The 27,682-nt window shown below is 50.4% G+C and overlaps 2 protein-coding genes and 2 non-coding genes across 12 annotated transcripts in view; 2 read left to right on the top strand and 2 right to left on the bottom strand.

Annotated features, from left to right (window-relative positions):
- Positions 1-27,682, bottom strand: part of LOC102461677 (uncharacterized) — a 185,343-nt gene that overhangs the window by 67,346 nt on the left and 90,315 nt on the right. The window lies entirely within an intron of this gene.
- LOC142824460 (uncharacterized) lies at positions 700-23,735 on the top strand. 6 transcript variants are annotated; one of them, XR_012899334.1, is made up of 11 exons: positions 700-1,291; positions 3,281-3,376; positions 3,953-4,183; positions 6,355-6,377; positions 7,066-7,181; positions 7,727-7,786; positions 9,093-9,293; positions 12,417-12,530; positions 12,837-14,212; positions 21,969-22,045; positions 22,278-23,735. XR_012899334.1 is itself a non-coding variant. In XM_075916453.1 (10 exons), the coding sequence occupies exons 1-9, from the start codon at positions 920-922 to the stop codon at positions 14,177-14,179; spliced, it is 2,556 nt and encodes an 851-aa protein (XP_075772568.1). In that variant the 5' UTR covers positions 700-919; the 3' UTR covers positions 14,180-14,212; positions 21,969-22,194. The 6 variants fall into 6 exon arrangements, 5 of the variants coding, with proteins under 5 accessions (XP_075772568.1, XP_075772569.1, XP_075772567.1 ...); XM_075916453.1 differs by lacking the exon at positions 22,278-23,735 and having other exon boundaries at positions 21,969-22,194; XM_075916454.1 differs by lacking the exons at positions 21,969-22,045; positions 22,278-23,735 and having other exon boundaries at positions 701-1,291; positions 4,112-4,183; positions 12,837-15,602.
- On the top strand, positions 20,817-20,889 carry TRNAF-GAA (transfer RNA phenylalanine (anticodon GAA)). The gene has a single exon. It is a non-coding gene; the product is annotated as a tRNA-Phe (tRNA).
- Positions 22,929-23,002, bottom strand: TRNAT-AGU (transfer RNA threonine (anticodon AGU)). The gene has a single exon. It is a non-coding gene; the product is annotated as a tRNA-Thr (tRNA).

Raw genomic sequence — 27,682 nt, 5'->3', positions numbered from 1 at the left:
CGCGCCGGGCAGAAGCCGGGACTGGCCCACGTGGGCATCTCTCGGCCCCGCCCCCGCAACAAAGGGCCGGTCCCAGCGCCCCGCGCGCGCACCCGCTGCAGCCTCCCCCCCCCCGCCCGTGGGGCCCAGAGCGAACCCTGCAACCCCAGCAGCGCGCGCCGGCCCCGCCCACCTCGGGACACGCCCCCGCTCCCAGCCCGGCGAGGAGGGAATCCCCCGGGTCGCTCCACGCGCTGCAAAAGCCCCGCCCCACCTGCGAGCCGGCCCGGGCTCCGAGAAGCGGAAGTAGCCTCTGGCCGGGGGGGCGGGGCCAAGCAGCGCCCGGTCTGAGCTAAGCCCTGGCGCTGGAGTCTGCTGGGAGTCACGGAGCTGCTGCGCATGCGCGGTCTGACGGGCCGCCCCGTTCTACTCCGCCGCGGTCGGGTTTTCGGCGGGTCCCGCCCATCGCTCCGCGCGCGGGCAGGGAAAGGGACCAGACTGCGCCGCGGTTACTGCGCATGCGCCGCGCTCCCTGAGCCGGGAGCCGTTGTGAGGGGCCGTTACTCGCTGCGGGGAGGAGCCGTCCTGCGCTGCTGGTGGGTATCGGTGGGGGTGGCCTCCCCCTCGGGCTGCTGGCGCTTCCTGTTGCTGTGAGGGGGCTGCAGAGTGTGCGGGGAGGGGGGGGTTTGAACACAGGCTGGGGAAGGGCCCTGCCATGAGGGGCGCAGCGATGGGGGGGGCGGGGGAGGCCCAATGGACCCTGCTGGGGGGGGAGCGAAGCTTTTGAGGCTCTTTTGATTTTTAAATGTGATGGGTTTTTTTGTCCTCAGTGCTGGCGCCTCTCGCACCCGCCCCCGGACCTGCCCCCCCCCCCAGACCTGCCCCCCCACTGCTGAGCTCAGGACAGTGACCCGGCCCCGGTCCCAGCCCAGCGGCAGCCATGGCTGCAGAGAGCCCCGTGGAAAGTGTCCGGGAGGAAGCGCCGCGTCCCGTCTGCCTGGAGGATTTCACAGCCCCTGTCGCTCTGGAGTGTGGGCACAATTCCTGCCAGGCCCCCCTCAGCCCTCAGGGCAGAGACACTGAGCAGCAGGGACCCCTCCGGCCCAACCGGCAGCTGGCAAACGTGGTGGAACTAGCCAAGCCGCTGAGTTTCCAGGCAGCAGAGAGAGCAAGATGGGACGGGGTGTGCGGGGAGCACCAGGAGGCTCTGAAGCTGTTCTGTGAAGAGGATCAAACTCCCATCTGTGTGGTGTGTGACAGATCCCAGGCTCACATGGTGGTGCCCAAACAGGAAGCTGCCCAGGAGTACAAGGTACAGAGTGGCTGTCCAGTGTGATGGGAAATAACATTGGGTTTTAATTACAGGCTAATTTCACTGACTGTTACCGGCCACAGATGTGAACCAACCAGTGTAAAGCAGTGGTCTCCAGCCTTTGAAAGTAGCACTTTTTGAATTTAAGTGCAATCCAGGATCTACCTCAAACCCAAATACCCTTGCCCCACCTCCTTTGTGACCCTTTTCTGGGGCCCCATCTCTGCTCACTGCATCCCTTCTCCCTTCCCCATCCTTTCTCCCTTTCATCAAGCAGGGGGCAGAGGGTTGGACTGCAGGAGGGGGTTCACACTCTGTAAGGGAGTTTGGGCTCAGGGTTAGAGAAGGGGCTTGGGGTGCAGGAGAGGTACATGACTAGAACAGGGATTCAGGATACAGGCTCCAGCTGCACACTGCTTGCTACAGGTGGCTCCTCTTGGTGGTGCAGTGGGGCAGAGGAAGGCTCACCCCTGCACCACTCTCAAAAGCAGCCTACAGACTCCCTCTGTTTGTGGAGATAGAATGCAGGGTGGGAGAAGGAAACAGCTCCAAGGCAAAGGGCAGGAGATGTGCAGCAGCAGGGAGAGGGGGCAACTGAAGTGCTGCACTTGATAGCCTCTTAGTCAAACCAGTCAAGATCACCTGTCAGAGGCTCCAAGATCTACCTGTAGATCCCGGTCTACTGGTTGGTGACCACTTCTGTAAAGCCTTCATGATTAAAGAGATGCAGTAAAAAGTAAATGTTCTGGCTTCGTGGCAACTTATGTCAAGTCTTTACAGATACCTGATGTGGGAAATGTTTCTCTGAGGCTCTAAATCCTTAAACCCAGCCCTCACTGGTGGCGAGAGGGGTGTTTGCACAAGGGAAGGTGTTAATAATCAGAGAGATTTAGATTACAGGAGCTACAAGCCACTCTGTCAGTGAGCTGTCTTGGGACTGGAGAAGTGGAGGTTACAAGCTGTTACTGATAGAATGAACAGGAATAATAAGCTGTCATTTGCCTTATGTGCACAGTGACCCTGCACAATACCCAGCACGGGAACGTCCCTGCTCTGAGCAGGTCACAGTCCAGTTAGACAAACTGTGGGAAGGGAAGGTGGGGGAGCAAGTTGCTCATAGTCTCCAAACACATCTGGGATAGAATTCGGTCCTGAACCCTGGTCCAATGGTTAGACTACGCTGCTCCCTGTCCCTCAGCATCACTGAACAGTGCTGAAGTGTGGCTGTTAGGAGAGAAAGATGCCTTGATAAAGTCCTAGGCTCAGCAGGGAGAAGAGGTTTCCCACTGGGATGCTGAACTTCAGGGCTGCTCCGTGAGGGGTTAAACTCTGATGCAGCAGCTGGCACTAGATGAGGTTGCTGGGCTGGATGCTGTGTGGGGCCCCGAGCGCCTTCACTCCACCCATAGCAGGGTTTCAGGAAGCACAGGTCTATGCCAGGCAGAACTGGGATTCAACTGGTTTGTAGCAAGAGTTCAAACTGGTTAACTGATGAGCTAATGTTTATCAGTGCCAATTACCACTTAAACTCCCCACTGCCCCTGACGTGCCCACTTGCCTCTGGCAGCTAACGTCAGTCTGCAGCTGCTGGGCATTCCCATTGGCCAGCAGTTGTTGTGGCCACCCTGGCAGACCTCGCGAGAGATCCCTATCTCCAAGAGAGCCCATTTCCGCTACCAGCCCTGCCTGTCAGCAGGTTAAAAAATACTGTCACTGATAAAATTGTAATTGGTTACGTGATTAGTATTATTAACCACCTGCATCATTCTTTATGAAGGTGCCACCACCGATCTGTCCCTAGGCTCGTAGGTGTCCTGCTGCATCCGCAGTCTCTTCCTGTGTATTTTTCTATGGACAAAGCCATGTCCAGGGCTGAGTCCCTGCTGGACAAGGGCAGAGTTCCTCAAAACTGGGACTCTCTTAAAGGCAGATAAATGGGCTCCCAACATCTAATGTGGTTTGCCCTCGTGCTTATATCTGTTTCTTCAGGAAAAATTGGAGACTCATTTGAGGACTCTGAGGGAGGAGAGAGAAAAGCTGCTGAGAAGGAAAACAACAGCTGAAGGGAAAAGCCAGGAGTATCTGGTAAGTGCTTGTGGCTATGGACTAGCAGGGACTGGCAGTGGGAGGGCTGTGTTAGGAGGCAGACTCCTGTGTGGCCTTGGTGAGGTTCGGCTTGTTTGCGTTTCTCCTGGATCGTGAATTGCTGGCTGAGATCCATGTGTAAAAAGGCCTTGAGCATTCGTGTCAGTGCATGAGTTAATGTCCATCCTTTGTGGCTTTCCCAGACATCCTCCCCAGGTGAGCTGAATGTGCCCCTGTAGGACTGTCTGCTCACTTGGTGCATTTATATGTTTGCTTCTTTTCCCTCCCTGGGTATCTCTGTCAGGCTGGTGCTGAGTCCTGCCTCCTGGTGCTCTGGATATGAATTCCCAGAGCCCATGAATAACAAAAGATGCTGCCCATGACAGACATGGGAACTTCCCTTTCAGAGGAACACGGGGCAAAGGAGATGCTGTGAGAGACGCATCTGCCTAGCAATCACAGAGGCAAACTTTAGAGTTTTCCAAGAAATTCTCCCTACTGCGCACTCAGCTCCCTGTGAAAGGGCCGTGGGCTCCATCCATGCCCCTGACCAGCCCTTTCCCTGTTTTCAAACAGAAATGGACCCAAGCCAAGAGGCAGATGATTGTGGCTGAGTTTCAGCAGCTGCAGCAGTTTCTGGAGGAACAAACGCAGCGACTCCTAGCCCAGCTGGAGAAATTAGATGAGGAGATTGGGAGGTTCCAGATTGACACTGTCAGGAACCTCTCTCTGCAGATTTCCCGTATCAGCGAGAGGATTGGGGAACTGGAGGGGACATGTCAGAAGCCAGCAAGTGAATTCCTGCAGGTGAGACTGAGGTACAAACATCCCAGCTCCTCACACAGCGAAGAGAGGCTCCTGAATCACAAGTGCTCGGTCCCAGTTGTCAGATCTCAGTGTAACACTTTGTTCATTGCTGCCATGTGAATGACTCTTGTGCTTTGTAGAGGTACAGGCACAGATCTATTAGGGTATGTCTACACTACAAAGTTAGTTCAAACTAATGGACGTTAGTTCGAACTAACTTTCATAGGTGCTACACTAGCGCTCCGTTAGTTCGAATTTAATTCGAACTAACGGAGCGGTTAGTTCGAACTAGGTAATCCTCATTCCACGAGGATTAAGCCTAGTTCGAATTTACTAGTTTGAATTAAGGGCTGTGTAGACCCTTAATTCGAACTAGTGGGAGGTTAGCCCTCCCTAGGTTTCCCTGGCGGCCACTCTGGCCAACATCAGGGAAACTCTTCTGCCCCCCTCCCGGCCCCGGACCTCTTAAAGGGGCACGGGCTGGCTACGGTGCCCGTGCCAGGTGCAAGCCTGCCAGCACCCAGCCAGCAGACCTTGCACCTGGCACGGATTGAGCCACCCACCTGATGCCCCCCCAGCCCTCCCCCTCTTCCCAGGACCAGGCTGGCGGCTCCCGGCAGCTTGCCCGAGACCGCAAGAGGCGGGCACTTTCCTGGGCTAGTGCGGACATCGTGGACCTCGTCCACGATCTCCGCACTAGGCACAGGAAAGTGGCCATCTAGGGCAGGAGAGCTGCCAGCCTGGCCAACCAGGAGCAGGTGTGCATGAAAATCAAGGGGGTCCACTGAGACCACCCGACCCTGAGCTTACAATAGCCGTCCTGGGTCAGACCAAAGGTCCATCTAGCCCAGTAGCCTGTTTGCCGACAGCGGCCAACCCTAGGGACTCTGGAGGGGATGGACCGAAGACAGTGACCAAGCCATTTGTCTCGTGCCATCCCTCTCCAGCCTTCCACAAACCTTGGGCAGGGACACCACTCCTATCCCCTGGCTAATACCACTCCATGGACCCAACCTCCATGACTTGATCTCACTTCCCTTTAAACTCTGTTCTAGTTGTAGCCTTCACAGCCTCCTGCAGCAAGGAGTTCCACAGGTTGACTCTTTGCTTTGTGAAGAACAACTTTCTGTTACTAGTTTGAAGCCTGCTACCCATTCCTTTCCTTTGGTGTCCTCTAGTCCTTCTTTATGGGAACTAATGAAGAACTTTTCTGTATGCGTCCTCTCCACCCCACTCCTGCTTTTAGAGACCTCTATCCTGTCCCCCCTCCGTCTCCTCTCTTCTAAGCTGAAAAGTCCCAGTCTCTTTAGCCTCTCTTCATATGGGACCTGTTCCCAACCCCTGATCATTTTAGTTGCCCTCCCCTCTCCCACCCTCTCTCTTCCCCTCTCCCACCTCCTTTTCCCAGTCTCCTCCAGTTTTGTTCAATAAAGACAGATTCCATTTTTGAACACAATTGTCCTTTATTTTGTACATCAAGAAGAGGGGCTAGGGAGGGGTAAGTGGAAGGAGGTGAGGGACGAATGGGGTACGCGCCCCCGAAGGGGAGGACTGGGCTGGCTCTGCGGGCTTTTGGGGTGGAAGCTCTCCTGCAGCCCCCCAATTGCCCCCTCTCCCCAGATGGCAGCCTGTGGCAAGTGCAGCCAGTCTGATGGCCGAGTGGTGTGATGTGCCCAGTGTGGGTACTCCGAGCACTCCAAGCCAGGACTGCTTTGCAAGCGGGGCACCCTGAGAACTGTCTGTCTGGGGTGGGGGTCGGGACCCTTTAAGCACAGCCCTCGGCTAGCCTAAGATAGCATCTCCACGCTCTAAGTCCTCCTCTGATGCCCTGCCGGCACTGCTTCCGGCCATCCTTAAGCCTGGTTCAGGGTCCACTTAATGTGGACGCGCTAGTTCGAATTAGCAAAACGCTAATTCGAACTAGTTTTTAGTTCTAGATGCGTTAGTTCGAATTAGCTTAGTTCGAATTAACTAATTCGAACTAAGTTAGTTCGAATTAACGTTTTAGTGTAGACGTACCCTCAGGGATGGCAAAGCCCCATTCACTCAGGGGATCCATGTTCCTGGGACCAGGGCAGGGCCTCTCTTCCTAGGTTTGCAAAATTCCTTCTCAGAGGTCCCCTGTGTGTGTCCAATGGGGCTGAGATTCTTTTCTGTGTCTTTTTTTCTAGGACGTCAGAAGCACCCTGAGTAGGTACGTGGCTCTCACTCCTCTCACACTGTACAGAGCAGGGAAAAGGCTTGGAGCAGATGTTAGCACCACATCTCCCTAGAGCTCTACAGCCAGATGTTAGACATGAATATCTCTGATGCATTTAATTCTGAGGGTCTCATCCTTGCACTTTAGACTCTGGAATTCCCCATTCAGGGTACAGTCTGACCAAGTGTTTCTTAGAGCTGTCACCTCCCTGGGGATTGGTTGCCGCAGGACTGTGGGGTGGAACATGGGCCTGTCACTGCTGGGCACTGAGCACATTCAGCCCAGGACAGCAGGGATCAAGAGTCTGTCCCACTCAAGGGCTGTTTGGAGACCTGTGCGGAAGGAGCTGGGGAGAGGGGAGCTGGTGTCTCAGTCTGGTTCCTAGTGGACAGATTCCTTCAGCCCTTCACATGGGAACCTCCTGTCCCTCAGCATCTAGAGGCCAAGGAGTGAGTTGGCCATGGAGACTCTATTCCCCTCTACTTCCCCAGCCAGTCTCCCCAGGCCAGAAGAACAGAAATGGGATCTTTGAGGGGAAGGTTGCATGGCCATGGGATGTGTTGTCCCTGCTCTCAGGCTGGGAGAATTGGAGGAATTCCAACTCCAGGCCTGTTTAGAGCTGAGACTTACTAACTTATCAGCAGTAAACGACATACAATCACATTGAATTGTTTCTGTCCAGGTGTGAGATGGGGCAATTCCAGTTTCCGGAAGAGATTTCCCCTGAACTGGAAGAACAAATCAGAGGTTTCTCCCAGAAAACGATTGCTCTATCGGAGACTCTGAGGGAGTTCAAAGGTACCTGGAAGGGATGGATGAGGGAAAAGCAGTTCAATTATCTGAGACTATTGAATCTGGCCTCTGAAGCCAAACTTCCCCTGCCTCAATTCCCACGTGGAGAATGATGGCCCCGTCAGTCTGCTCTCCTTAGAGACACTGAGCAAACAGACCCAACTGCTTGCAGATAGAACCAGGGGTTTGCAAACACTGAACCTCCCATTCAGAGATCAAAATGGCTAAAGTTACTGTGATGGCCACGTGTTCCGCCACCACAGCTCCAGTTTATGACAAGAGGCAGTTAAGTGAATGGGAAACCAAATGAATGAGGAGGGAAGAGTAAATCTCATTTACAGCTTGTCTCTCCTGGGACAGGTGTGAGGCTGCAGGGATATTGGCTCCATTGCTGGGAGGTGCCCGAGTGAGAGAGGAAATGAAAGTTTCAGACTTTCATACTAAATACCTGAGTGAGTCTCTGATAGAATTGAAACGCAGAGTTCAGAGTGGGACATTGTTATAAATAGGAGAACCTGGAATCTCACCTCGCTTATCCCTTCCCCCACTAGACGCTCTGCCCTCTGCATTGGAGAGAGCAAGAGGAAAATCCCTTGGAGCTTTCAGACAAGGTGAGTTTGCTGGTGGAAATTCTTTAAGTGATGTGAGAATTCCTGTGAAAACATCTTCATGGGATTGTCATTGGAGTTAACCACCAAACCCAGCGACCATGGTGCACACAGCCCTAAATCACCCAGTGATCAGTGAGGAGCCCCAGGGGTGCTACTTGGGGATCTGTGGACATTTGGAGAAACACTGGTCTATAGGTTTGTGATGCTAAAGGGGTGAAGTTAAAGCACAAAACGGACGGCACCTTCAGGCTCAGATTTCACTGCTCAGTCAGTTTCAATATGGGGATGGTTTCAAACAATAAATAGGCTGAAAGACTCCCTCACCCAACCTCCCTCCTAGTCCCTTCTATCTGTCCTGCATCCCAAACCGTTACCCCAAGCATCCTCCTCCTCCCAATGCCCATCCTGGATCCTCCATTTCCTGCATTTGTGTCGTCAAAAAGTGTAGCTCTCAGCCACTTTCCATTTGCCCCTCCCCCCATGAAAATGAATTACCTGCCCTGTCGAGTGGATACGGCTCAGTGAGAGCCAATAATTGAAAGCTGAAGCCAGACTATTTCAGACAAGAAAGAGGCACAAATGTTTGATAGGGAAGCGGATTAGCTGCTGAAACAAATGAACAAAGATCTGATGGATTCTCCCATCTCTTGATGTCTTCAAATCACTGGGGGACTTTGTAGAAAATACACTGTTGGGAAACAGCTTTGTGCCTGGGTAACTGGACTAAGTGTAATGGCTTCTGCCACTGAGGGGGTCAGACTGGATGACTGATGATATCTTAAGATTCATGGGATCAGAAGATCTCATCCTGCAAACACTCAGCACTAGTGTTTAATAATAAGCACACATATTTAATAATAACACCACCATTCAGATGCTTAACTTCACTGATTCTCTGTTGTGGAAAGGGTTTATAACATCTCTGTGAGATTAGAGCAAAGTTTGTGCTGCAAATCCGTGAATGAAGACTAAGGGTTTTAAATACAACAGCCTGCATTTAACGTATGCCCATGTTCAGGCAGGTGAATATGTGCCTTATCAGAAACACTGGATGCTGAGAACTAAATCCCATGGTTGCAGATGCAGTAATCTTGTAACTCAAGCCAGGTGCAGAGAGAAATGAATATGGATTTGGGATCTAAGTCCCGTGTGCTGTTAATGGAATATGTAGACTAAAACTTTTCTCCACAGTGGCAGAGTCTAACGTGTGTCACGTCACTAGAGACAGAGTGTGGGTAGAATGGGGGTGTGCAAAAGATTAAAGCCCCTTCTGAAATGTCTCTAATTCGCCTTCTCCCCCTGCCAGGCTGCAGAACACCCATGTTTGTCTCTAGCTCAGCCCCCAGCCTTCAGAGCCAGGGACAGGAGATGGCCATGGCGGAGCCGGTTAGCGTCCAGGAGGTGTCTGTGTATTTCTCTGAGGAGGAATGGGCTTTGCTGGACCCGGGCCAGAGAGCCCTTTACAGGGAAGTGATGCAGGAGAATTATGAGGCTGTGAACTGGCTGAGTAAGGATTCTTGTCCCCTTGGGTAACACAAACTGGGTGGGCTCTGGAGCACCTGGGTTGGGTTTGGTTCAGGGTCATTCATTGTCTTTGCCCTCAATGTCATGAGTATCTGCCCCAATAATCCTGGCTCTTCTGTGAAAGACTGTCCCCTCCGTGGCCCCTCCCAGGGAAAACAGGTTCAGGGACTTAACAGTGGAGCTGCTCTTCCCACAGCTAAAGTCTCGCTGCGCTTCCTCCTTATCTTGCCTGTCTTGTGCCTTGACTGTAGGTGTGAGTAGATGGGCTCAGGCAGGAACAGCAGGTACCAGAGGTCTGGCTTTGGATCTGGCTGCTGTTAGTGGCTGCAGGTTCCCCTTGTGGCAGTGGGCTGAGCCAGTGGAAGGTGGGTGCAGTTCCCAAAGTCCTTTCTTCCTGTAGCTAATCTCTATGACATGCTGTTCTTGCCAATGCGAAGGGCTGGATGCTGGGGCTGAGGGAGGGTGGGTGAGGCAGTTCACGTTCTGTGAGTATTTTGTCCGAGGTAGCTCTGTAGTAGAGAAACATGAGCAGAGCTCTCCTTGCATTTCAGGCACAGGCTGGGTTTCCTTTCAAAAGTTCAGCTTCACTCTCTCTGGGGCTCACTTGCCTCTGTGTGCAGTGGAGCTAAATCACATCATCTGTGTTGTCTTTTTAGAGTGAAATATCTTTGGGTAGGGACTTTTTCTTCCTGTGTGAATGTCTGGCTTCATGCTCAGGAGACCTGTGTTCACTTCTCTGCCCGTCACAGTCTTCCTGTGTGACCTTGATCAAATCCCTTAGACTCTCTGGCTGTGTCTAGACTGGCAAAATTTTGCACAAAAGTGGCTGCTTTTGCGCAAAAACTTGCCAGCTGTCTACACTGACTCCTTGAATTTGCCCAAGAACACTGACGATCTAATGTATGATTGTCAGCTTTCTTGCGCAAATACACTGACACTGCCGCTCGGGAAAAAGCCCTCTTTTAGAAATGCTGTTGCGCAAGAGGGCCAGTGTAGATAGGTAAAAACTGTTTTGCGCAAAAAGCCCCAATGGTGAAAATGGCCACCGGAGCTTTCTTGCGCCAAACCGCGTCTAGGTTGGCACTGATGCTTTTGCACAAAAGCATCCGTGCCACTCTAGATGCTCTTTTCCGCAAATGCTTTTAACGGAAAAACTTTTCCGTTAAAAGCATTTGTAGAAAATCATGCCAGTCTAGACGCAGCCTCTGTGTGCAGTCACCTCTCTCTCTTCAATAGCTATTATAGAGTGTCCCTGTTTCTCAGGGCTGGGAAAGATACCTACATTAAAGAGGGATAATGCTTAGCTCCATATGTGCACCCCAATAGCACAGTGGGGTCCTGATTTATACCAGAGTTCCCAGATGCTGCTGTGATTGATAATTTTGCTTCCCACAGTGACTGCAGTGCCATTAGAATTGCTGCTAGCGCCACAGAGTTGTTATGGCTGTTCAGGGTGGCTCTTTCTGGAGCTCTGATGCCAGCAGCACTGGCAGAGCCTGGAGCTTATCCATGCAGCACAGCTCAGGGTTGCCGCTAAGAAAGATCCGGGCTCCATTTGGAGGCTAAGGCACTCGGCCAAGTTTATTGTGAAAAGGAGCAGGATGCTAGTATCCCAGCTCCTTAGGCATAGGTATAGTGAGACTTGTGCCAACCCAATAACGGTACCAGTCAGTCAGCAGTGAGAATGCTGCCCCTCAGCCACCATCAACATGCCCCTCCTGTGACTTCTCATACATTGACACAAACAAGATGCATGTTCCATGTGTTCTACCCCCTTAGCCTCCTGACTTTTTTGTTGAACAAAACATCCGTATCCATTATCCTCTCATCCCGCTCTTGTGCACAAGGGTTGGTGTCTTTCTGAGCCATCTCTTAGACCCGTGTTTGCAGCTGCTGTGGAGATGTGTATTGATTAGCCTCTTCCTGCTCAGGAATGTGCTTTTCTGGTTAGTTGGTACCAGTGCTGCATCATTCTGCCAAAGCCCAGCCTGTTCTGGTTCAAAAAGAATGGACATATACAGCTGCAATAAACCTTTTGCGAAGTGTGCTGGGTGCCATGTCAATGGGAATGTTCTGATGTGATGACTATGATTATTTTATTTAACAGCAGTAGCACAGTGATCTCCATGGTCATGTCACAGGTGGATCGTATGAACAGAAAATGAAGTTCCAAGAAGGGGTGGGGCCAAAGCTGAGGGAAACACACTCACAAGGTGTAAAGGTGATAGATTCTGTGCAGCCCTGGAGGGGCACCAAATCAAAGGCCAGGCTGGCCACAAGAGCCAGACTGGGAAACCACACAAAGGCTGCTTCTGACAGAGTAGAACGGAGGCTGCAGAGGGGGAGCTGAGCAACTGCCACAAGCACTGGAGAAGCAGCACGGCCCAGCTCCGCCCTGGCTTGCCATTCGCATGGCTGCCCAGGGTGGCGCTGGGCTTCTGTTGGGGCAACTGTTGTGAGCAGCTGGCAGGGCCCACCCAGACACAGGCAGTTGGGATCAGGAGTGTGGCACATAGGTAGGACATGAAGCAAGCAGCCAAGGATTCACTTAGATGCTCAGGCAACTTCCTCTGCCTCCTCCTGGCCCAAGTGGAACATCTGAGCCAAAGATCAGGGCAAGCCCAGCCCACCAGCCAGGGGTTTTGTGGACAGAGACTTGGGGAGCTAGAGATCTGCTGGGTCCTTCATCTCCAAACCCTAGTGACCTGCCATGTGGCAGATGCTGTCTGAGACCTGCCCGGGGACCTTGGTGTCACACCTTCATGCCCTCACTAGAGCTCCCCTTCTGAGCAGTGTGTTCCTGTCCAGCTGTGGGATTCCGGGCGGATGGACCGGGCTGTGAGGGGGGCTGAGTTGTACACTAGAGAGTGAAGCAGAGCACTTAGCTGCCCTGGGGAATGAGCTGAGCCATTCCCAAGGTGGGGGAGTGATGCATCTTTACTGCAGGTGAGTGTGTCCTGGGATCTTTTACCAGCCAGAGCCCAGTCTCTGCAAGGTGGGGAAAAGAGCCTCTCTGGGTGGGGGACTCGGATCCTGGCTCTGGAAGCAGTAATGGCAAAGACCTTAATGAACAAGATCAGCACTTGGTTCATTGCTCTCCAAACAGGATTTCCAGTCTCCGAAACTGATGTGCTCTCCTGGATGGAGCGAGAGGAGGAGCTGCAGGTCCCAGATCCTCTGAGCTGTGAGGAAGGGGAGATCATCAGCAATACCCAGACAGGTGAGCAATCAATTATAAGGAGACAGAAATTGGTTTCTGAGTCAGTTTAACTGATGTAACTTGTGTGTTTTCATGAACTCTGACTGATTGTTCAGCTTGTCGTCAACTCCAGTCAGAGTGTGGTCGGCGAGGAAAGGCTGGGTTCTCTTCTCTGTGGAAGGGTTGTAAAGGAGGACAACGAACTCAACTCATGATAATTTGACCATTATTTGAGCGTGTGTCCCCTTTTCTATTCCGCTTTTAGAGTTTCCTTGCAGTTCATCGTGGAGAATAACTCCTGTCTGGATCATTCCTCTGTTCCAACAGGTGACAGGACACTGACCGAGAACCATGAGAAGAGTCTTCAGCAGGAAGGACTAGAGCAAGTGTCTCCATGTGGACTATTACTGAGACGATCTGAAGGACATGTTTTCCAGATACGTGAGCAAGGAGAGAGCTGTGAGAGTCAGTATAGCCCAAAAAAGCAACAGGAAAACCATCTAGGAGAGGGACAGGGTAACTCCAGTAGCAGAAGCACAGGGGAGAAAAGAAACACAGAAACCGTCCAACAGGAAATCCCCCATCAACAGTCACCCTGCACGTGTAGTGATTGTGAAACTCTTCTTGAACATCAAAGGGTCCATACGGGAGAGAAGCCCTTCAAGTGCTCTGACTCTGGGAAAAGCTTCAGTGAGCACTCACACTTTACAAACCATCAGAAAATACATACAAGAGACGCACCCCATAACTGCTCTGACTGTGGGAAAAACTTCAGTAAAAACTCACACTTGGTTATGCATAGGATGACTCACACAGGAGAGAAGCCTTTCAATTGCTCTGTGTGTGGGAAAAGCTTCAGTCAGAAGTCAAACCTTGTTGCCCATCGGAGGACACACACAGGAGAGAAACCTTTCAATTGCTCTGACTGTGGGAAAAACTTCAGTAGTAGCTCAGAGCTTGTTACCCATAGGAGGAGCCACACAGGGGAGAAACCTTTCAATTGCTCTGACTGCGAGAAAAGCTTCAGTCAGATTTCACACCTTGTTAGACATAGGAGGACCCACACAGGGGAAAAACCCTTCTACTGCTCTGACTGCGGAAAAAGCTTCGGTAGTAACGGAGAACTTATTGCCCATTGGAGGATCCACACAGGAGAGAAACCTTTCAATTGCTCTGACTGCGGGAAAAGCTTCAGTCAGAAGTCAAACCTTGTTACTCATAGGAAGAGCCACACAGGAGAGAAACCTTTCCATTGCTCTGACTGTGGACAAAGCTTCAGTATCAGCACTAACCTTGTTAGTCATAGGATGACCCACACAGGAGAGAAACCCTTCTGCTGCTCTGACTGTGGGAAAAGCTTCAGTAGAAGCTCACACCTTTTTGACCATAGGAGGACCCACACAGGAGAGAAACCTTTCAATTGCTCTGACTGCGGGAAAAGCTTCAAAAGAAACTCAGACCTTGTTATCCATAGCAGGATCCACACAGGAGAGAAACCTTACAATTGCTCTGACTGCGGGAAAAGCTTCAGTCACAGCTCAAGCCTTTTATACCATAAGAGAACCCACACAGGAAAGAAACTTTTCAATTGCTCTGACTGCGGGAAAAGCTTCAGTCAGTGCTCCTGCGTTACTAGCCATCAGAATACATATAAGAGAATCGCCTTATAAAAGCTCTGATTGCAGAAAAGGCTTCAAACACAGGTCAGACTTTGTTAAACATTAGACAGTCCACAGAGGGGAGAAAACTATTCAGTTATTCTGACTGTGGGGAAAGCTTCAGTCGGAGCTCAAATCTTCTTAGCCTTTGGAGGAACCACAGAGGGGAGAAATATATACCCTGAGTTCCCTTTAAGCTGCCTGGCCAAGTGGCTGTGGTCCCAGAAGACCTCTTGGGGAGGGCCTCCTGGGGTACTGACCTGGACACTGCCACTCACCTTTCTACTCTCTGGGGCTTCTCACCACCCGGTCCTGCTGGGGCAGCTCCTTAGTCTCCCCTGACCAAGGCGCTGAGCTGAGATTCCTGTCCCCACACCCACCCCCGCCTCTGAGCATTGGTACAGATGCTGAACCTCTTCAGGTCTGAGGAGAGAGCAGTTTAGGGCCCAGCTTCCTGGGATAGCACTCCCCAAATGGGATCAAACCCCAAAGAATGGGGTAAGCCCCATTTAGCAATGAAAGCGGAATGTGCACACTGCTCCCATAGGTAGTAATTGTTTACACTGGGCTTGATAGTAAGTAAAAGTGGTTTTATTAAGTACAAGGTGTAGGATTTAAGTGATAATAAGTGAGAACAGGCAGAGCAAAGCAGATTACAAACTCAAAGGTAACAAAAAATGTTTTGTTAGTGCTCCACTGAAACTTCAGTACAAACTTTTACAAACTCCTCCTAAAACCTCTTTCCCAGCTGCCCCTCCAAACCAGGGCTCTCCCCCACCCTGGGGTCTTTGGCTTCTTCCTTCAGATGCAGCCCAGCCAAAAGACCAAGTTCTCCAGGTGGATGTTATTTCCAAATAACGGCTTGCGGTGTAGACATGCACTGTAATTCCGAAATAAGGCTGCTGTGTAGATGCACCCCAAGGGTCACTGACCAGTGGCCTGGGCTCCCCATACTCAGGAATCCAAGTGTGGTTTCTGTGGTCCTAAGTCCGGCTTCTGAGGGCTGCAGGAGAAAGACCTGGTGTGGACAGGGAAATCCCAATGAACCTCCCAGCAGAGTGTGACTGGTCCCATCTCAGAGCCCTGGTTCTGTCTCTGGGTATAGTTCCTGCTGGGCTTTTCTGGACTACTCCAGATCATTTGTTCAGGTGAACTTGTGTTTTTGTTTTAGTACAATGACATATAGAACTTTTTAACTAACACAGACATGTAATGAGGCATGAAATAAAGCAGGTTTAGCCACTGCTGAAGAAAATGAGTAAGTTTATTTATTTCCTAGATTCTGAGGCTTAAAAGATTTCCTTATGTTTCACTCTTATAAATGTGAACGTGTTGAATAACCTACCCTGTGTTGTGGGTTTTCTCTCTCTGTGAAGGCCATTGGGTCATGCACTTTGATCTCTGGTTAGTTAGATGTGCAGACGACACAACACAAGTGAGAACTTACCAGAATAAAAGCGGCGAGGAGTCCTGTGGCACCTTATAAACTAACTGAAGTGTTGGAGCATAAGCTTTCGTGGGCAAAGACCCACTTCGTCAGATGCATCTAACCAAGTGGGTCTTTGCCCATGAAAGCTTATGCTCCAACCATTCAGTTAGTCTATAAGGTGCCACAGGACTCCTCGCCGCTTTTGCAGATTCAGACTAACACGGCTACCCCTCTGATAACTTACCAGAATGTTCATTGTATTTTAACCATATGCTAGCCTTTGCCACAAGCTCTGTGTACAGTTTAAGCAATGACAGTGGTCAGTATCTCTCAGCGGTGGGGCTGGAGCAAAGGAAGATGGGGGGGCATGACAGTTGCCCTGACATGGTGACATCCCCCCACCTCCCAGAGATGCCCCTGTCTGTAGGTTTCTAATCTCCCAACCAAAGCCCTCCAGGCCAGGTGCAGCTGAGCTGGGCCAGCTACAGCCTGGCCACCAGGCTGCTATCTCAGTGCAGACATACCCAGAACGATTCCTTTTGAGTTGGTGTCTCAGGGAGTCTCCACTTTCCTGCCCCCCATATGTGATTGCTGCTCTCTGGGGGTGCCTGGGAGAGTTGGGCTGGTTGCAGGGCCGGCCCAAGCCATTCTTGCACCCTGGGTAGCAGGCGCGTGCTGCATGCACATCTCTGCCCCAGGGTGGCAACCTATGGGGGTACCTGATGCGGCATCCCGAATTGTTGGAGCACTTCAATCAGGCATGGGCTAGCCAGGCAGCTGCCTGGGGCGCCTGATATAAGGGGTGCTGTGCCCCCTTACAGCTGATAACTGCCATCAGGCACCACGTGCCCGTATCGCGAGCTGCAGCAGCTCCCACCAGCCACCCTGCAGTGGTTGCCCGAGGCAGGGGCTGTGTTAACCCCTGCAGCGCTGGCCAGCAGCACCTTCCCCCCGCGGCTGCCGGGCCCTGCATGGCCAGCCTCAGCCTGCTCCCAGCGGCACCAGGCTGAGCACCAGCGGCGGTGGCCAGGCAAGGCACATGCCTCCTGCCTCTGCCAGCTCCTTGCGCCCTCCCCCACATTCTGGGCAGGGGCTGGGCCACGCATGTGCCCTTCCCCAGCCCAGGGCGCCGGAATGGCTTGGTCTGGCCTGAGGAAACCCCCTCCAAGGGGAAGCAGGGATGCTGCTGTGGTGTCCCTGAGAACAGTCAACCCACTTATCTGTTGAGCCTGTGGCTCATTTCCTCTTCCTCACCTGGGTGGGGACACGGCTGGGAGTGAGGGTGTCCTGTTTCTGAGGGGGCTCTGACCAGTGGGCTGGGACTGGGCTTGGCAGAAATCTTTCCCAGAGACACACAGGGTACGTCTAGACTACCGCGTTTTGTCAACGGAAGTTTTGTCGACAGATACTGTTGACAAAACTTCCGTCGACAAAGAGCGTCCAGACACATTGAGTTCTGTCGACAAAGCAAGCTGCTTTGTCGACAGAACTCCGTAGTCTGGATGCAATGTTACAGGCAATAACACCTGTATAAGGTATTATGCCTCGTAAAATGAGGTATACCAGCGTCGACAAAACTGCTGAGTTCTGTCGACGTTATGTCGACAGAACTCAGCGGTAGTGTAGACGCTGGTATAGTTTTGTCGACAAAAGTCCACTTTTGTCGACAAAACTAGGTAGTCTAGACACACCTACAGTCTGGAGAGATGTTTGTGGGGAAGCATTTTGTAAATGTCGATGGATGTAAACTGTTCCTGCAAGTGGGGGGGTTGAAGCTTTCGTTTAAAAATTTCCTCTGTCCTGTTGTTTCTGCTCTGTGGTGTTATCCCATTTGTCTGGCATGCAAAAGGTCTGTGTCAAACCCAGGCGGAAAGAGCCCCCCTCTTTCTCCATTCAATTCCTTCTCTGCCTGCTCTGGTCTCTCTCAGCTCCAGCTGCTTTGCCTTCTGCCCTGGTGTGTACCCTTCCCTGGCACTGTAATACCATGGGAAGGGATCCTTTGCCAGCTTCTTAACTAGTAGCTCATTTAGGGCATGTTTACACAGCAGGGCAAAAGTCAAACTAAGATACACAACTTCAACTACTTGTTTGTGTAGCTGAAGTCAAAATAGCTTAACTTGGCTTTTGGTGCTATGGACAGCAGGTAGTGGAAGGAAGAGAACACTCCGTTTGACTTCCCTTACTCTTCATGAAATGGAGGTTACTGGAGTCAGAGTAAGAAGTCTGCCAACTTGTACTTAATTGGAAATAGCAGCTTGCTGTGTAGACAGGCACTTTATTTCCAAATAACACTCCAGTGTAGACATGCTCTTATTGTCCCATTACAGAGCTGATGCTGAAGGACAGGAAGCTACAGAGTGCTGAAGGGGAGCAATCAGATACTGAGGGGTTTTTCTCCCTTCTTTCTTGGTTGGGAGAATTTGCTTCTGCTCTCCTCTGAGGCTGGAAGTGTCAGTTAGAACCCCAGAGATTTTTCCTATCTGAGAGCTGGAGAAAGTGAAGACTGAATTGCCTTGGTTGCAGAGCACGTAATTGAAGGGAGGGCATTGTCTAGCATGGGGCTTGAACCTATGATTCTGAAATTGAGTCACATACTCTACCGACTGAGCTAGCCACTCTGTGTGCAGTGTCCCTCCCGCACTACCCTGTCACAGGATAGAGGATCAGCGTGTTCTCAAATGCTTGATTCAAGGCTCTGTCCTGTCCCCAGTGGGGCGCTCTGATCTGTGTGGGGAGGCCTAGGCACACTGGCCTCTTTTACCACAAGAATGGCCCCATTTCAGTCTCTCAAGTAACAGGAGAAGAGTCCGTAGCAGCAAGGGAAGGTCCCCTGAGTGAAACCAGGCAGAAACGCCATCTCTCACGTTCTGCAGCAAGCCTTTCTGCCCTGGCAGGCACTGCCCCTTCTCACACTGGCCTGGGCCTAGCATCCCTCTCCTCCCAGCACCACATAAAACCCCTTGGCGTAAGCCTGGGAAAGCTAGAGACCCCAGGCCTGTTGCCTCTGAGGGGCTTGTGCCTTGGCCTCCTCGGCCCATGGCAGCCGGCTCTCCCGGCTGCCCCCTGAGCGCTGCTGGCCAAAGGAGGCAGCAAGGCAGGAGTAGGGAGAAGCATCAAGTCCCACTGAGGCCGAGAGCTGGGGCTTAAGCCTCCAGCCCCAGCAGAAAACCTTCAGCCCGGTCTCTGTTGCTCCCTCCTCAGACAGGAGGAAGAAGCCCTGTTGCCTCAGGCCGGGGGAGGCAACAGGAGGCCTCCTCTCACAGCCTTACGCTTTGCTTCCATGCTGGCTAGGGTTGCCAGGTGTCCAGTTCTGAACCGAGCTGTCCAGTATTTGAGCTTTCTGTTCGGGAAACAAACTGAGAAAGTGTAAATGAGGAAATAGAAATGTCGGGTATTTTCTAAATAAGCTGGAATGTCGATTGTGAGGTATTGTCAAGTAAGTCCAGTATTTCTGTTGAATCATCTGGCAACCCTAATGCCTGCAATCGCAGGGGCCAGGGAGCTCCCTGGCTGGCCGCAGCCTCAGCCACTTCCTGTTTCATGACCCAGGTCCAGGTGGGTCTCTGTGGGGCCCTGAGACATTTTGTTTGCTCTTGTCCAGGTGCAGGAGGCCCAGATTCTGCAACACTCACAGGCCCCAGAGGAGGGGGTCTGGTTTGATGCTTCACCCCATGGCCTGGCAAGAAGCCCCCTAACTTCCCCTGTGCTCTGAGAGCCCCGTTTGCTGTGTGAATTCTGTGGGGCAGGTTATGTTAGGCTTAGGCACAAGCAGGTTTCAGAACCAACCCACAAGTAAGTCCCTGCTCAAGAGGATTGAGCAGTGTCCTTTGCCAGCAATGTTAGTCCAGCCATGTAAGTGTCCCGCTCACGTGCCCAAACTTCCTCCATACCCCACTCACAGTTGCTGCCCTTGCTCAGGGCAGATAAGATCTCAGGGGTGGTTTTCAGTCCCGGAGACTTCAACCCAAACCCTGAGACCCAGGGGTTTATAATCGAGAGGATCAATGTTTGCTTCACTTTTCCCTCCCCCCAGCAACACTAAATCTCAAGGCCAACTCTACAGTCCCAGCGGCTGGGGGAGATGTGCATGTTAGAGCCTCTGCCCACTGAGCTGTAGCTTTCTGTGCCCAGGGAGCCAGACACTGCAAGGGCTGGAGGGAAATGGGGAATGGCTGCACTTTGGGAGTCAAAGGTGTTGTCTGGGACCATAGAGTAGAACGGTTTCACCAGACTTCCTGAGGAAGGCACCATGGCTAAGCTGGCTAAAGTGCTTGTTTAGTAAACAGGAGATCTTTGGTTCAACTCCCAGTGGTACCTTGCTGTAGCCTTTGCTCACATTTTCTTATGTCTTCCTGGGACAGAGGAGAGGCCTCCCCTGGCCACCCATAGAACTGCTGGTTCAGGAAAAGGCTGATTGGGGAGGAACATTGGGAAGAAGGAAACCCCAAGCCTGGAGTGGGTACAGAGGCTACTGTGACTGGTACTGGCAAGGCAGGGCTCTTGCTGCAATTGCTGGGACAGAAAAGCCAGCAGCGCCTGCCCTTGTGATTCCCTCCTGTGGGTGGGGGGGTCAGCACCCAGAGATCCTGTAAGTGCAAAGCTCCTACAGCTATAGTAGCTGCTCCAGTGGTGCAAAAGGCCTGGGCACAGTACTTATCAGGCAGTACTTATGGGAGAAGTGCTGAGGTTGTGAGTTCAAACCTCCCCTGGAGTGATGGTTTCTACTCCCTGCTGCTCTGGTCCCTTCTAGTGAACGCTGGGGAGCTGGGATTCCAGTTCAGTGGAGGGTCTTTGTTGCTCATTTTCTCCTCTTGCCTTCAGCCATTGGAGAAGCTCATGAACAGAGACAAGCTACTTTATCCCATTTCCCACTTCTTTTCCTGGGCTGACCCAGTGGCTGAAAGGGGCTGCAGCTCCTGACAGGGGTGGGGAAGATGTGCAACAAGACCCTGGCCACCCAGCATTCACTCTGATGAGGCCATAATATGTGCAGTGGGAATTTTCACTTATCCCATCCTCTGGGGTGGAATCCCAGCTCCCCCAGTGTTCACTGCAAGGCCTGGGTTCCCAAACGGGGGAGGGGGGGAGGAGGGAGATGCCCCCCGGAGTGGGCATGAAGAAATTTCAGGGGGGGGGAATAAGGTGACCCAGCTGTTTTTTTTTTTCCTCAACCAGTTTTGCTGCTATTTTGGATATTTGCTCAGATCCTTTGAGGCAGTTGCCAAAGTAGCTCAGTTGGGAGAGCATTAGACTGAAGATCTAAAGGTCCCTGGTTCAATCCTGGGCTTTGGCAGAAACCTTTGCCAATATGGCATAGTCTGTTTTGGCATCTCTCCATCTCTGGTAAGCAAACATCTGCAGTCAGAGTTCAAAGCTGAACCAAGAGGCAGGAATTACATCATAAAGATGATCATATTTCAGGGATAGAAACTAGAAAGGGGATTTCATGACACCTCAGAGGTTGTTGACACAGGAGAACAGAGCTCTTGGCTTCAGCTGCTCCCAGCCTTGCAACTCTGTTTTTAATTCCATGCCCCCAGAAAGGAACAGTAACAGAGCCTGCCTAGGACTAATTCTGAGGCTTCCCCATACAGAGGACACACTATTTCTGTTTTCTTAGACTGTAAGTTATTAAGTTGATTTAAGCAATTTCAAAATAGTTTCCAAGTATACACATGCCCTTATAGTCCTGGTCTTCACAACATCCGCTGGCAAGGAGTTCCACAGGTTGACTGTGTGTTGTGTGAAGAAATTCTTCCTTTTGTTTGTTTTCAACCTGCTAATATGACGCACCCTTAGTTCTTCTATTATGGGAACAAGAAAAATACCTTTCCTTATTTACAGTCTCAACAACAGCCATGATGTATAGACCTCTATCTTATCTCCACTTTGTCTCCACTTTTCTAAGGTGAAAAGTCCCAATCTCTTCTTATGTGGCAGCTGATCCAAACCTTTCATCATTTTTCTTGTGCTTTTCTGTGCGTTTCCAATGCCAAGGTATAGTTTTTTGGGGGGCAGAGGATAAGGCAACCATATTTCCAGTCAGTGCTCAAGTTGTGGGCACCACGTGGATTTATAGAGATGTAATATGATAGTCACTGTCTTCTTGTCAAGGCCTTTTAAAATAATTTCTAACATCACATTTGTGGCTGCACATGGAGTGGATGTTTTCAGAGATGTCTCCAGCTGTGACTTGTTGTAGCATATTCGCTTTCATTTAGTATGTGTGTTACTAATTGTTTATACTAACTATGGCAGCTGATTCAAACTTTCATCATTTTTGTCATGCTTTTCTGGACTGTTTCCAATGACAATGGCAGCTGCCTGCATGAAGCCCTCCCCCCTCCTCCACTCAGGCTCTTATTTCCCCAGGCATCTGACATCTGCAGCCTGTGCAGGAAAGGAGCTACCTGGGAAATGTGCTGGGGTGTTGGCCAGGGCTCAGCCAGGTGAGTCTCTCAGCCAGAGCCTGCCTCTGGCACCCCAGCCCCTCCCTTCCCATGCTGAAAGAGCAAAGACTTGGCAGAATTCCTGAATATAGAGGAGGCTATTTCCCCTGACTGGGAGCCCAACCCCGGCCACAGCAGTGGAAGTGCTCAATCCTAGCCACTCGACAGACACAAACCTGCAGTGTTGGCTCATCTATACTAGTCATCCCAGGTCGCTTTCTCTCCCTTTCAGGACGTGGGTCCGTTCTCGGAGAAGGCGCGTGATGCCAGCATAGATGCTCCCCAGCACTTCTCCCCTGGCTGCACCCTCAGGGCCGGAGATGTGGACCTGCCCCTCTGCATCATGGGGGATGCTGCCTGCCCTTTGCTCCTGGGCTGATGAAGCTCTAGACAGGACACGTTGCCTAAAGCCAGGAACGTATCCCAGGTGACAGCTCACATTTTCCTAGGTCCTCCTGGGACACAGAAGAGGCCTTCCCTGGCCACCCATGGAGCTGCTGGTTCAGGAAAAGGCTGATTGGGGAGGAACATTGGGAAGAAGGAAACCACAAGCCTGGAGTGGGTGCAGAGGCTGTTGTGACTGGCACTGACAAGGCAGGGCTCTGACTGCAATTGCTGGGACAGGAGAGCCAGCACCACATGCCCTTGTGATTCCCTGAGGGGGGTCAGCACCTAGAGAGCCTGAGGGTGCAACCTCTGCAGCTCCTGCGGCCATGGAGAGTGAGGGTCTGTGGGCAGCAGGTGCTTCTCACTTGTGGTTTCCTTCTTTCTAAAACTCCTCTCCAATCAGCCTTTTTCTGAACCAGCAGTTCCATGGGTGGCCAGGGAAGGCCTCTTCTGTGTCCCAGAAACACATAGGAAAATGTGATTAAAGGGTGTCAAAAGGCACCACTGGGAGTTGAACCCAGGATCTCCTGTTTACTAGACAGGTGCTTTAGCCAACTGAGCCATGGTGCCCTCCTCAGGAAGTCTGGTGAAACTGTTCTATTCCATGGTCCCAGACAACATCTTTGACTGCCAAAGTGCAGCCAATCCCCATTTCCCTCCAGCCCTGGGGGTGTCTGGCTCCCTAGGCACAGAAAGCTACAGCTCAGTGGGCAGAGGCTCTAACATGCTCCTCTCCCCCAGCCGCTGGGGCTGTAGAGTGGCCTTTGCGGTTTGGCCCAGATGTGGGGAGGGAAAAGTACAACAAACATTAATCAGCTGGCTTATAAATCCCTTGGTCCTAGGGTTTGGGTTACAGCCCCAAGGAGAGGGCCTGGCCTTCTTCAATTTGCTCCCTTCCTGAGGGCACAGAATTAACAAGAGAAGATTTCTTAACCCCACAGCAATCAGAGTTGGCCAAGGAGTTAGCAACAAATTTTTTGTCAACATTTAAGTAGAGGCAAGGAAACCCTCAGGGGTGTTTCTGTGTGTTTGTAGACCGAGGTTCATTCAAGTGGGTTTTTTTTTTTTGTGGACCTGCCCCGACCGCACCCATAGAGACTCTGGAACAAAGAAGACACATGAGAAGAACCCAACTTTCTTCCTTTTGCTGTGACATGGATGGATCTAGCTCAGGTTTCACTCAAGGGGTCCGTCTGCATGTGAAGTACCTGTGTAGGGATAACATATAAATGTGTTAAAAATGATTCCCCCAAGTGGAAGTGACTCCCCATAATTTGTTCCCCACAACTTAAAGGCTACGTCTACACTGGCCCCTTTTCCGGAAGGGGTATGTAAATTTCACCAGTCGTCGTAGGGAAATCCGCGGGGGATTTAAATATCCCCCGCGGCATTTAAATAAAAATGTCCGCCGCTTTTTTCCGGCTTTTAAAAAAGCCGGAAAAGAGCGTCTACACTGGCCCCGATCCTCCGGAAAAAGTGCCCTTTTCCGGAGGGTCTTATTCCTACTTCAAAGTCGGGGCCAGTGTAGACGCTCTTTTCCGGCTTTTTTAAAAGCCGGAAAAAAGCGGCGGACATTTTTATTTAAATGCCGCGGGGGATATTTAAATCCCCCGCGGATTTCCCTACGACGACTGGTGAAATTTACATGCCCCTTCCGGAAAAGGGGCCAGTGTAGACGTAGCCAAAGTGTTTAGATTTATTATTATTATTATTATTTGTTAAGATTGTTAAATGTTTAGATTTATAATTATTGCCCCTCTAGAATATAATTTGTTAGGAATGTAATATTAGGTCATGTAACTTAAAACTGTTAAAAATATAATACCATGTAGCCAGAAACAGCTCTTCTCTCTGTGTCCCAGGGCACGGTCAAACTTATTGTTAGACAATTGACGCCCATTCTCTTCAAAGCATTGTGAAGCAATTAACCCTAATCGCAAAGTGAAACATTGTAACTATAACAGTAACTAACTCAGCACTCAGAGAGAGAATGTTTTAAGAAATGCCACCCAGAAACCTGTGACTTTTTGTAACTACAACTCTTGTATATGTAAAGTTATTATTATACAAAATACTGTATGGGAAACATTAATTAGGGAATGTATGTAAGAGAGAGAGTGCTTGGACGATGAATGAATGGTTTTGAGAGGTGCCAGCCTGAGAATGCAGCAACAAAGGACTGAAGAAGGCGTCAGGTGCCAGGGCAACCAAAAGGTGTCAAGTGGAGAAAACCAAGTACTGGAGGCCCACCCTATGAGATCACTGATGAGCACCTGACAGCCACCCTGAACGTGATGCAGCAATTCCCATAGACTGGCATAGGAAGAAATTCCTATAAGAACTGGACTAAAAGACTATGGAGTCAGAGTCCAACGTTCTGCTGCCAGCCCACCAGGAGCTTCAGATGTGCATCTGATCAGGACTTCGCTCCCCACTACCCTCACTTGTGTACAGAGTACCTGGCCAGTATTCTGTCACAAGCAACTTCCAGGCTGGTAACTATAACAACTACACAGAACCTGGATGAATAATAGGACTGGAAGGGACCTCAAGAGGTCATCGAGTCCAGCCCCCCGCCCTCAAGGCAGGACCAAGCTCCACCTACACCATCCCTGACAGATGTCTATCTAACCTGTTCTTAAATATCTCCAGAGAGGGAGATTCCACCACCTCCCTTGGCAATTTATTCCAATATTTGACCAACCTGACAGTTAGGAATTTTTTCCTAATGTCCAATCTAAACCTCCCCTGCTGCACTTTAAGCCCATTACTCCTTGTCCTGTCCTCAGAAACCAAGAGGAACAAATTTTCTCCTTCCTCCTTGTGACACCCTTTTAGATATTTGAAAACCGCTATCATGTCCCCCCTTAATCTTCTTTTTTCCAAACTAAACAAACCCAGTTCATGAAGCCTGGCTTCATAGGTCATGTTCTCTAGACCTTTAATCATTCTTGTCGCTCTTCTCTGTACCCTTTCCAATTTCTCCACATCTTTCTTGAAATGTGGCGCCCAGAACTGGACACAGTACTCCAGCTGAGGCCTAACTAGTGCAGAGTAGAGCGGCAGAATGACTTCACGAGTTTTGCTTACAACACACCTGTTGATACAACCTAGAATCATATTTGCTTTTTTTGCAACAGCATCACACTGTTGACTCATATTCAACTTGTGGTCCACTATGACCCCTAGATCTCTTTCCACCATGCTCCTTCCTAGACAGTCGCTTCCCATCTTGTATGTATGGAACTGATTGTTCCTTCCTAAGTGGAGCACTTTGCATTTCTCTTTATTAAACCTCATCCTGTTTACCTCTGACCATTTCTCTAACTTGCTAAAGTCATTTTGAATTATGTCCCTATCCTCCAAAGAAGTCGCAACCCCACCCAGTTTGGTATCATCTGCAAACTTAATAAGCGTACTCTCTATACCAATATCTACATCATTGATGAAGATATTGAACAGTACGGGTCCCAAAACAGACCCTTGAGGAACTCCACTTGTTATCCCTTTCCAGCAGGATTTAGAACCGTTAACAACAACTCTCTGACTACGGTTATCCAGCCAATTATGCACCCACCTTATCGTGGCCCTATCTAAGTTATATTTGCCTAGTTTATCAATAAGAATATCATGCGAGACCGTATCAAATGCCTTACTAAAGTCTAGGTATATGACATCCACCGCTTCTCCCTTATCCACAAGGCTCGTTATCTTATCAAAGAAAGCTATCAGATTAGTTTGGCATGACTTGTTCTTCACAAACCCATGCTGGCTATTCCCTATCACTTTATTACCTTCCAAGTGTTTGCATAGGATTTCCTTAATTACCTGCTCCATTATCTTCCCTGGGACAGACGTTAAACTGACCGGTCTATAGTTTCCTGGGTTGTTCTTATTCCCCTTTTTATAGATGGGCACAATATTTGCCCTTTTCCAGTCTTCTGGAATCTCCCCTGTCTGCCATGATTTTTCAAAGATCATAGCTAAAGGCTCAGATACCTCCTCTATCAGCTCCTTGAGTATCCTGGGATGCATTTCATCAGGACCTGGTGACTTGCTGACATCTAACTTTCCTAAGTGACTTTTAACTTGTTCTTTGTGTATCCTATCTTCTAAACTTACCCTCTCTCTGCTTGTATTCACTACGTTAGGCACACCTCCAGACTTCTCGGTGAAGACCGAAACAAAGAAGTCATTGAGCATCTCTGCCATTTCCAAGTTTCCTGTTACTGCTTCTCCCTCCTCACTAAGCAGTGGGCCTACCCTGTCCTTGGTCTTCCTCTTGCTTTTAATGTATTTATAAAAAGTCTTCTTGTTTCCCTTTATGCCTGTAGCTAGTTTGATCTCATTTTGTGCCTTTGCCTTTCTAATCTTGCCCCTGCATTCCCGTGTTGCTTGCCTATATTCCTCCTTTGTTAGTTGTCCTAGTTTCCATTTTTTATATGACTCCTTTTTTATTTTGAGATCGTGCAAGATCTCCTTGTTAAGCCAAGCTGGTCTTTTGCCATATTTTCTATCTTTCCTACACAGCGGAATTGTTTGCTTTTGGGCCCTTAACAACGTCCCTTTGAAATACTTCCAACTCTCCTCAGTTGTTTTTCCCTTCAGTCTTGCTTCCCATGGGACCTTACCTACAAGTTCTCTGAGCTTATCAAAATCTGCCTTCCTGAAATCCATTACCTCAATTGTGCTGGTCTCCCTTCTACCTTTCCTTAAGATCATGAACTCTATTATTTCGTGATCACTGTCCCCTATACTGTCTTCCACTTTCAAGTTCTCAACTAGTTCCTCCCTATTTGTTAAAACCAAATCCAGAACAGCTTCTCCTCTGGTAGCTTTTTCAACCTTCTGAAACAGAAAGTTGTCTCCAATGCAGTCCAGAAACTTATTGGATAGCCTGTGCCTCGCTGTGTTAGTTTCCCAACATATGTCTGGATAGTTGAAGTCCCCCATCACCACCAAATCTTGGGCTTTGGATAGTTTTGTTAATTGTTTAAAAAAGGCCTCATCCACCTCTTCCACCTGGGTAGGTGGCCTGTAGTAGACTCCTAGCACGATATCACCCTAGTTTTTTATCCCTTTTAGCTTAACCCAGAGACTCTCTACACAGCTATCTCCTACATTCATCTCCACTTCAGTCCAAGTGTGTACATTTTTAATATACAAGGCAACCCCTCCTCCCTTTTTTCCCTGTCTGTCCTTCCTGAGCAAGCCGTACCCTTCCATACCAACATTCCAATCATGCGTTCC

The sequence above is a fragment of the Pelodiscus sinensis genome, unplaced genomic scaffold, assembly GCF_049634645.1.
Source record: "Pelodiscus sinensis isolate JC-2024 unplaced genomic scaffold, ASM4963464v1 ctg35, whole genome shotgun sequence".
Taxonomy (NCBI): Eukaryota; Metazoa; Chordata; order Testudines; family Trionychidae; genus Pelodiscus; species Pelodiscus sinensis.
This window is presented reverse-complemented; position numbering and strand designations above follow the sequence as displayed.

Excerpts from the sequence above, each read along its gene's own strand:
- LOC142824460 (XM_075916453.1), top strand. The coding sequence starts at position 920 with ATGGCTGCAGAGAGCCCCGTGGAAAGTGTCCGGGAGGAAGCGCCGCGT. Across the intron at positions 1,292-3,280 it reads AAGCTGCCCAGGAGTACAAG|GAAAAATTGGAGACTCATTT; the intron begins GTACAGAGTGGC and ends CTGTTTCTTCAG. Across the intron at positions 7,182-7,726 it reads GACTCTGAGGGAGTTCAAAG|ACGCTCTGCCCTCTGCATTG; the intron begins GTACCTGGAAGG and ends TTCCCCCACTAG.